This window comes from Aplysia californica, unplaced genomic scaffold (genome assembly GCF_000002075.1).
Source record: "Aplysia californica isolate F4 #8 unplaced genomic scaffold, AplCal3.0 scaffold00694, whole genome shotgun sequence".
Taxonomy (NCBI): domain Eukaryota; kingdom Metazoa; phylum Mollusca; class Gastropoda; order Aplysiida; family Aplysiidae; genus Aplysia; species Aplysia californica.
Window position 1 is genome coordinate 248,062 of NW_004797964.1, and position 10,613 is coordinate 258,674.

The 10,613-nt window shown below is 41.2% G+C and overlaps 1 protein-coding gene across 1 annotated transcript in view; it reads right to left on the reverse strand.

Annotated features, from left to right (window-relative positions):
• Positions 1 to 1,525: 1,525 nt before the first annotated feature.
• LOC101853584 overlaps positions 1,526 to 10,613 on the reverse strand; it is a gene marked incomplete in the record, with an annotated part of 39,619 nt that continues 30,531 nt past the window's right edge. Inside the window, 4 exon segments of the mRNA XM_005108504.2 lie at positions 1,526 to 2,782; positions 4,318 to 4,435; positions 5,561 to 6,041; positions 6,916 to 10,484. Of these exon segments, the coding sequence (XP_005108561.2) occupies positions 1,686 to 2,782; positions 4,318 to 4,435; positions 5,561 to 6,041; positions 6,916 to 10,484 (5,265 nt within the window).

Sequence of the window (10,613 nt, forward strand, 5' to 3'; positions counted from 1 at the left end):
CACACACACACACACACACACACACACACACGCATGCATGGAGACACATACACACACGCGCACATACACATACACACATACAGTTACTCATACACATACAAACGACATGGTGACCGTAGAATCACACGCAGCTTTGTCCTATTTTAGTGAGGTGATCCCCTCAATATTCATCGTGTTACTTGATCCCCGTTAGCGGCGTGAATTCCTGTGTTTTCCTCGGTCTCCCGCGGTTTTACCAGCCTGTACCAGGACGCAGCGACATCCGCGCACAGCGCCCAGCGGGCAGCCAGCCTCCTTTTGTCTCTGGCATCTGAGTGAGTTTAACGCTGTAATAATGTAGATCGCGTCTGGGGTGTGGTGTAGGGGTTAAGCTTTGAGCCGTTGCACACACGAGACTAGATCTAGAGTTCAATTCCCAAAATTATATTACTATTTTTTTTTTTTAGTTTCTACTTCTGAAATTGTTAAATGGTGTGGTTTTAACGCCTCTATCAATGCAATTAGGTCATTTAAGAGGCGGGGCGTACGAGTTTAAAGTCCATCTCATAAAGGACAAAGGCGGATGGGAAACCGTGTAAAGTGCGTTTTTCAAGGACCCAACGTCGGACCAAGCTGAGGCTCGAACCCCGAACCCACAATCTCACGATTACGGGCCCGGTAGCCTTACCACTAGGCCACCGACGACACTGTACTGTCCTCTGTCTTTTGTGAAACATACTATGTATCCCATCTAACATGGGTTGACCTTCACGTGCACAGTTACATCAAGCCTACCTCTTAAAAGATTGGAGTTAACCGTGTCGATGGGACCATAAAGCAATCGGTAATACCCGACAGGGCAGCATTTGTCTGCCATGCAGAGGCTGGACGTTTAACTTCTTCCCACAGTTAGGACTTAAGGCGCTACCTCAGAATTACAGAGTTCCCTTTGACATTTTTGGTTTGGTTTGAGTTACTAAGACTCAGACCATGAGGTCAGAAACCAAAATGTTCTATTAGCTCTTGCAAAATCCTACGATAGTTCAGAGTGGCCATGAACATAAAATAATATTGTATTTGAAAAAAAAAAAATAAAATAAAAAAACTTGTCTTGCTTTGAAACTTTAAATTGTTGACGTCAAATTTCTCAAACCTAGCTACCGTGCAGGTACAACTTGGTAAGCCTAGGGTAGCGGAGTTTATTGCACATATTTGTTTACCCAGTTTCTCCGAATGCCAGCTGGACTTCGACATAATAAGCAACCAATCTGGTCCATTCTCTACGTTGTGTCAATATATGGCTGTACTATTTATGACAAATCCCAAACTCTTTGGTTGACAAAAATAGGTAATTTCGAGCACACAGCACTTGATCTACTCACTGATATATCTAAAGAAAAAATAGTAGTTTATAGTATTATATCTAAAAATAATAAGAACCTCTTTGAAAAAAAATTATGTTACAGAGAAAATAAATATTTGAAAAAATAAATAACGTAAATACCTATTTTTGAAAAAATGGAAATAGATGAAAAATGAACTTTTTAAAAAGAGAGAAAGTGAAAAAAGAAAGAACGCTATCAGCTTTTATTAAGTTTCGTAACGAGGCAATTTTAATACAGTTTAGTTTCTTCTTTCTAGCGCCCAATACTTCAGCTGCTGGCCATAAAGTTTTTACCCCCGTCAAAGTCAACATTTCTCTGCCCTCACACATGCGCTGTGTCTAGTCTCCTGTCTCTGTTCATTGACCGCGCCAACTCCTCAATACACCTCACACTCGCCTCCCCCGCCAACAGATGGACGTCAGAGCTAGCCAAACTCTCCGCGCCTCCGTCACTCTCATCCTCATAACCCGCATTCTCGATATTTTTCGATAACTTTGATCTCGAACAAATCTCGTTATCGACTAGATCAGAAGATGATTTGTAGTCTTCCTTCAACCTTTCTCTACCAAAACACCGTTCGTTGCGTTCATCGTTATTTATACAGGTGGTACTTTTGTTAATGTTTAAAAGTAACTTCGTCTCCATCTTGTCACCCACATCTTCTCCTCTCAACACGATGTCGTTGTGGTTATCGGTTACGTTATCAGCAGTAACCGCTAAATGGTGAGGCTTTGGACCTTGGGCAGACTGACTCCATATCATGGACGTTGTATGACTTTCTGTAATTGATTTTTCCTCCTTTGGAAAAGATGAACACTTAGTGTCGGTGACGGAGGTTCGACCATTCCTTTTTTGAACACTGCACGGCTTACGATAGCTGTCTCCACCTTTCAGAAAAGAACCAGAAGAAAAGACGCAGCTTCTCGTCGTATTTACGTCATCAGCATTTGCGTCACCTCTCCTGTAGCAAACTCGTGATTTCCCTAAATTGTGAAAATTTTGTATATTGTTTAAAGGATTACTTTCAATCCTTCTGTTTGCGCCTTCGATTTTGTCATAACGAGCGCGGGTTCTAGGGTTACGGCACGTCTCGGTATGGCACGATTTTCGTAGGAAACGTTTTGACTCTAAATCCATTTCAATGACGGTAGAGTGTTGCTTCTTTTGAAAGCCGTCCTCACTCTGTGATAGGTGAGAAATGTTTAAGTTTTCTTCTCTTTGCGGGTTCCTCCCATCAACGGAACATTTGGTCTTTCTCTGATACCCTACCCTCGTATCTCGGGATCCATTTCTCGACGCATTGCCTTCGTCATCAAGTGGTCGTAACGTACCAGGTGGTCTAGTCCCGGTTCCGGTCTTTGGGTCCTCTCTTCGGCTAGTCGTGTTTTTCATCTGTGACGTCAGGGCCTGAAGATTTACTTAAAAGAAAGGTTGGTGAGGAGGGGGTGGGTTGTTGAAGAGTGAATTTCGAGTAAAGTGAACCACATCAACGAAGTATCCACCTTTTAGTGAATGAACAAAAAAATAACGACTGACATAAGCAATAGGGTGCCTTTCATCTTTGAAAATATGAGATGTGAGGTTGCTTTCAACACAGGAAAATAATAAGAGAAACAATAATAATAATAATAATAATAATAATAATAATAATAATAATAATAATAATAATAATATAATAATAATAATAATAATAATAATAATAATAATAATAATAATAATAATAATTAATAATAATTAATAATAATAATAATAATAATAATAATAATAATAATAATAATAATAATAATAATAATAATAATAATAGTTGTGACGACTAACCTTGTGTGTTGTTATGTGTGGAACGTGAGTTCATGAGTGAGAGTTCAGGGAAGTCGCCAAGCTGTTCGAGTGAATGTACGAATGTAATGTCTCGTCCTGGAAGGCCTTAAGTGAGCGTATTTCTCTTCATTCTACAACAGGATTATACTCGCCGTCTTCCTACCCCTTCTAATAATTTGCTGAACGAAAGGACATGTATGCTACATAGTAGTAGTAATAATAATAATAATAATAATAATAATAATAATAATAATAATAATAATAATAATAATAATAATAATAATAACAACAACAATAATAATAGTAATAACAATAATAATAATAATAATAATAATAATAATAATAATAATAATAATAATAATAATAACAATACACAGGAAAACAAAAAAGAAGTAGAACCTACAGAGGCACCCTACAACTTTCCTTGTATGAGGACAGGGCAGGACACTTTGCCAACGTACTGCTGAGGTTGGCACACAAAAGGAGGGAGTAATAATGGTGTCAAGACAGTGGAATCAAGCTCTGGTCCTTTTTTGGACATGTTGAATTATTGATATAAACTTTTATAGCTTGTCTTCCTTTTGGTGGAAAAAATACTTATCAGTCTTAAATAAAAGTAAAAATGTTTGCAATTTCATAAGGTGGGGTTTGTCTGGTGTCAGAGATAAACTAAGCGAAAAAATGTCCCCCCAAATCTGGTGACTTCCATAGTGTGAAAGTCCTGGGAAACTCAGAATTTACATTTTGTGCACGTTTTTCAGTGAAATCCGTACGAAAAATTGTGTTTTAAAATGGATATAAAATGTTGAGCAAAACAACTAAAGATCGACTGAAATTGCCAAAGCGGTGGAAAATGATGTTTTTTTTATATCATTATTTTAACGAACGCCTGATTTCACCATGGTATCTTGCATATAACTGGCTAACAGAAAGTATTTCAATTGTCTATGCTGTGATTTTCAGACCCCCCCTCCCCCCCAACCCCCCCCCCCCCCCCATAAAAATCCCACAAGCAAACAAACAACCACAGCACAGGCCTCAGTTCATGTCCCTCTCCCGGAAGACGTTCTGTCCAGGATCTCCGTCTTTCCGTCAGATTTCAACATCATACTCAACTCGACTTTGCAACACTAACCCGGCCTGTAGCTGAGGTCTATGGCTGGCCGGAGCTTCCAGCGGTCAGTGTTGGTCACGTGACACATGTAGTCGGACATATAAAGGTCAAGGCAGTCGTAGAGGAGTCTGTACTCCGCCTGTAGACAGGGTAACAGTACAAGGCAGTGTATAAATACAGTCAAATATTATTATCAATAATTCTGCTTTTTTTATTCTCTTGGGAATAAATGTGGTTTACATTGGCATACATGAATACACACATTTTATTGCATAAATGCATAAGAGCATGAAAAAGACACAGTGTCAAAGATATAGACAATCCGTATACCTTCGCTAATCTTAACTATGGAGTGCCCTGTATTCTTTTTGTTATTGTTATTGTTGTTGTTGTTGTTGTTGTTGTTGTTGTTGTTGTTGTTGTTGCCCTTGTTGTTGTTGTTGTTGTTGTAGTTCATTAAAAAAGGATTATCGGTCTTGCGCACGGATATTCTCGGATGACTATCCCCCTAAACACCGCATTACCGACGCACACTTGATATTGATTGACCTCTCATCTGCTGGTATCTATGTATGTGTTTTGGTACAAATAAAACTGAGTCCCAACTTCAAATACTTGACCTATGGTGCAAAAATATGCAATAAAAGTGGAGACCCCAAACGTGTATAGTAGGTCAGTCAAGTTTCGGAAGGTGTTAAAAATGTGTGTGTGTTTGTGTGTGTGTGTGTGAGGGGGGGGGGGGGGGTTCTTCCACCTAATCCTATAACCTCCAATCCACTATTCTTTTTTGGTTTTTGTTATTGTTGTAAGTGTTTTATGCCCCTCGTAACTACATAAGGTCATAAGAGTGCGCGGGACACATTGAACATTTTGAATAAAAACCTATTGCTATCATATCACCTGTTGCAACAAGATTAACTAAAAATAGTATGTCTGTTGGATTTTTAAAAAGTTGCATTAAGGGATGGTTTTAAAAAAAATCTTTTACCGCGCTCACAACTGCATAAGGTCATATGGGCGCCAAGGGGTCATGGATGTCAACAAAGAAGTCCAAACAGGGAATCAGGCTTACTCTGCTCACCTCTCTAGGTTCAACAGCACAAAGTCTTCTTCGATTATCAAGGCACCCCGGAAATAGCGGGTCACAAGACAGTGGCAAACATACACAAGAAGTAGAGGAAAATGACGATAGCATTGGGTGTTTGGTTTCGTAAAACGTAATAGAAAGAGTAATTGAATAAAAGTAAACATAATATTATCTAACCATGTCGCGAACAGCGCTGGGTTCCTTGCTCCTCAAGTACTTCACCGTGTGGTACACGTCCACCTCCCCGTCCTCTTGCACTTTCTCACACATCAACACCACGGCGCAGAACAGCAACGACGCCGCAGATGCGGGACTTTCAGCTTTATCATACTGAATCAGTATCGGTGAGTGGGCGGGGCGATGGGAATAGTGGGCGGAGCTACAGGTGTAGTGGGTGGGGCTGCAGGAATTGTGCGCAGCAGCTGCTACCGTCGTGGTGTTGCGAACTGATGTCCGTGATTCTGGGCTCTGGTCTGAGAAGCGTGGTATTTTCAGCTGCTGGTGTGGTTGTTGTTGATGATGGTGATGCTGTTGTTGCTGTTGGTGTTGTTGCTGCTGCTGTAGTTGCAGCTGTGATGGCGCTGTTTGCCAATCCATGACAAGCTCCTGGAGTCTCAGTAAGAGGTCTGGTGTCATAACAAAGGGACTAGATGACTGCCTGTATTTGTGTGGCAAAAGAGAAAAAAGTCGATATGATTATCATCTTTTGTGACTAAAGCATTGCTTTAAATAATTGAATACGTCTAAAAAAATATCAAATGTATCCAAAGATAGACTGCATGAAAATGTGTAAAATATTGTTTTAAAATCTTTTCTTTAATACTGATTTATTGTAAAACTGAATAATAACAACAACAATAACATCAGCATGTGGCGCCCGTAGCCTAGCTAGTTGTAAAGCTACTGGACCCGTGAAAATGAAAATGAGATTTCAGGTTCCGGGGCTCAATAAAAACCTATAAAATCTTTGCCATATCGACAGACCGCCGGGCTAGAGCTCAGAAGGCAGCTGGTTTCTTTTTTAAAATGTTTTTGTTGTTGTAAAGATCACATTAAAATTCCCAGCATATCTTAGTGCCGACTGATTGCTGATTAGAATAAAACAACAACAACAACAACAACAACAACAACAACAACAACAACAACAACAACAACAACAACAACAACAACTTTAAGAAGGAAAACAACACCAACAGAGAAATAAACACCTTTTTAGAATTCTAATGGCGGCACAATTTGTACAGATGCTCTATAAAGCAAATTGGTGCAACGCTGAGCTGTATGACGCATGACTCTGGTTCGAATCGCCAAAGCGGTATTCTTAAAATCAGATTTTTGGTAGAGTTGACAAAACTATTCACTAATCTCCTAGCTTTGCAAAATCGAACGTAAACATTTAATTTGGAGTGCCTGGCTTTATAAAAACGTGACTTTGCTGAAAAGTGCTTGCACAAACAATTACACCGTTATGATTGATACCGACTGGGGGCTTTGGTAGGACGTGTCAAGTCTGCTACCGAACTGTCTCTCACCTGATTCCCTTTCTTTTGGGAGCTTGAACAGCGTTAGAGCAGTTGATGTCCTCGAGACGCTTCGCTGTATTTTCAGTTATTCCGACCTTTACCATAGAACATGTTTTGTGAGCTATTCCAGTGCCTGCTCTGTGCTTATTTCTATCTTTGCAATGACGATTGGTGAGTTGTTGGCATCTAAACAGTAACTTCTGTCTAGCCTTGTCACCAGAAGTAGCTGTCTTTTGTTTTGCATTTCGGTCACGCCAACGTTTAGAATTATTCAGGAATTTCCGTTGATATTTTGAGTCAGAATTCCACGAAGGGGAGACTGCAGAGTTGCACGTATTTTCGCAGAGAAAGTCGAGCGTAGTGAGTAAAGACACGTCTTGCTGTGGCGACAGTTGACCCGGGCAGTAGGAGGGTTTGGAAAACTTCGGTTCCTTGATGTTTGTGTTGGTTTGCTCAAACCCATTTCTGATTTTGTTGAAAACGGGAGAGTCTGAGCAAGGGAAATTCTGAAGCGTTTTGTTTCCACGCGACATTTTCACTTCTGCTTTTCTGTCATTTTCTAAGACCGGAGAAAAATGTGAGACAAGCTGAATGACGTCATTTGCCACTGAGGGTGAATCGCTCACGGCTGCAATTTCATCTGGTATTTTCGGTTTGAACACACTCGTCGTGTGTTCAGGCGTTGATGACGTTTCACTTGATGTGGTAAAAAAATCTGCATGAAATTCCTCAACAGGGTCGCTATACTGTTCAGGGCTCACCGGTTTGCCCAAACCACTTTCGTCAATAAAGTGTCCGTCCATTAACTGGGTGGGGACAATTGTACAGACACTGTTTTTCCTACTACGTGACTCTCCCGCCTCTGAAATACAAAGTGTCGGGTTTCTCATCGATTCTTCGTACGCCTCTAGAGGGGAGATTTTCTTGTCGACAAGTGCTTTCTCCACTTTAAAGAATTGTTGGCCATATTTCGTTTTCGATTGAATAAGTGGTGATTGCACGGTGTTTTCTGCTTGTTCGTCAAGTGTGCCGTTTATAAATGGGGGTGTTTCAATAATTCCTCCAATTTGTTCAGGCAATGACTCTGTTTCGCTAGGGGTAAATGATTTTTCTAAATTGACTGTCTCTATCTCGCAGATTTGCTCTTCTAAAAGCTCTCGTTTTCCAGTACTGGAAGAGTTGATATTCTCTGACGTGGGGATGTTAGAGGTTACAGTGTAAGACTCAGACTTTATGACTGGATTATTCAGAATTTTTGATGCCCGTAATTCTGGAATTCTAACTGATCCATGCAAAGTTTTGGGCTCTATTTTGTGTTCAAGAGATTCTTCTCTTTTTCTCATGAAGTTGTTGTCCTGGTATCCAGGTTTAAAAACCAACTGTTTTGACGTTCTTGGTAATTCAGTTGAGTGTGTAAGAGGTTCTTTCACTGTTATAGATGGTTGCTCGGGATGTTTCTGTTGCCTTTCTTGTGTAGGAATCATTAGCTCTTGCTCCCGTATTGTTCCGTCATTCTTCAAGACGTACTGCTCTGCCTCTTTCAAATGCACTTCTTGTTGTAGAATAGACCGATTTCCTTTCTGTGTTATTGCGTCTGACCAATTGACTGGTTGTGGCGACCTTTCTAATAAATTCTGTGCTGTTGAGATTCTGGGCTGTTCTGGATTGTTTTGTGGTTCTCTTTCCACAGTTACGGTACCTTCTGCCTTCGTAAGCGGTTTAATCAATGAATGTTTCTGTATACTTCCTCCGTTTACCGTATTTACTTTTTCGAAATTTCCCAACGGCTGCTTTAGTCTTATGCCTCGTTGTGCAAGCGTCTCTGGTAGCCGAACTTGTACTGTGTTCATTGAGTTTTCTAGTATTGTGCTCAGCATCTCTTGCTTTCTATCGGACCCCCCTGGTTTACTCTGCGTGTTTTGTTGAGCTGTCAGACGACGGTGCTTGGAGTTTTCGGGCTCTCTATTAACACTAAAGACCAAATTGGTCGCTGGGTGCGGGGATGGGTTCAGATTTAAATTTTGTTCCCGGTAAAGGCAATCTGGTCTGTGTATCTTTGTGCGGGAAATATTGTCTACAGCATCTCCGTTTTTCCGCTCCTCGCTTAGAGCAGATACTTGGTCGGACATAGTATGGTAACCCTTCATGTTGTCTGGCAGGTCATACTGGCGTGTTGCAGGTGCTTGGAATGGCGTCATTTGGTCGTCAGGATGTGGGAAAAAACCAACAGTCACCTGTCCGACTGAATGGAGCGGGCATGGAGAAGGCTGATTTTGTGATGAGTATGAGGAAGGCAGTGGTGCACCTGAGCAATGCAGCTTTTGATCAGAGTCTTGAGAACACCATTTTGATCTTGCGTGGGAGCAGTTGACAGCCTGCCCTTTTTCCCAAAAACAATTTACGGAAGGTAAATATCCTTGAACGTCCGGACAGCATGATCCTGGGACATCCGGATTTGATGACTGAGGGTTGACAGCTTGTCTGGTGTCGGGTTTAAAGAATTGCAGATCAAGAGATTGCCATGTTTTGGGATTAGATGATTGAGGATTTAATGATTGCCAGGTGTAGGGATGATATGCTTGAAGATTCAGAGATTGACAGTGATCTGGATTAATGGATTGTGGATTGACGGATATCCAAAAACCGGGACTGGCAGATTGAGGATTGAGAGATTGCGAGTAGTGTGGATACGTAGAGAGGTTCTGGGGAGTGGAGTACTGCAAGTGGTTTGGATCAGCAGGCTGCGGAGTCCAAGACGACCAGTAACATGGATTCATCAACTCTGGAGTGACGGGTAGCCAATAGCTTTGATTTGGTGTTTGAGGAGTAAAGGTTTGCAAGTATATAGGAGAAATTTCTGAATGATTTGCCTGATGGCTATTTGGAGATGTCGCAGTTGGGCCACCGAGCCCCTGCATCAGATTTGGAATATCCCTGCTCCCGACCTTTGATGTTCTCCGGCGTCTCTGTCTACGCTTTCCAACACGTCCGTTTTGTTGACGAACCTTTTTCTCACGTTTTGCCTTCGTTTTGTTTGTTTTTCTTGGGTTACTTTTATCATCCACAGTCATAGATACGGTCTCCGTGTTGTGTACCAAAGAAAATAGACGAACTTCTCGTACTTCTTTTTTCCCAGTTGCGCGTCGTACCTCCAAAGAGATGTCTTTGACAACGATTTCGTGATACCGGTGTTCACAAAGTGTCTTGACTGTTAAAACAATACCGTTCTCTTCCCATCTCACACCGGAAAACTGCACCGAGTCCAAGTCAGATGAACTCACGTTATTACAGCTTCTGTCTCTTTGGACGGGTTCATCGTGTTGTGTTCGGGGTTCAAATCCTGACACCTTGTCGGACTGTACAGCAAGCCCAGAAAATTCGTTTGGGTTAAGTTGTACGAGAGTTCTCACGTTGTGATGGTAGACAAAGTTCCAAAAGCCCCAAGCCTCGGATCGTGTGATGGCAGACGATGAAAGGACCATCAAGTCTTTCTGGCGGTGCCCATCGATGAAGGCAGCACAGAAATTGTCATCTTTGGCATTGATCAGGATGTTGTCGGTGGGAGTTGGTCTGTTGTTCTGATTTAAAAACAAAATCAGCGATACTTTGTTTTTATTTTTTTAAATCTGTTTATGAAAAGAGATGGAATGTTGAATTGGGGTAAGAGGATGTGTGTGTGTGTGTGTGTGTGTGTGTGTGTGTGTGTT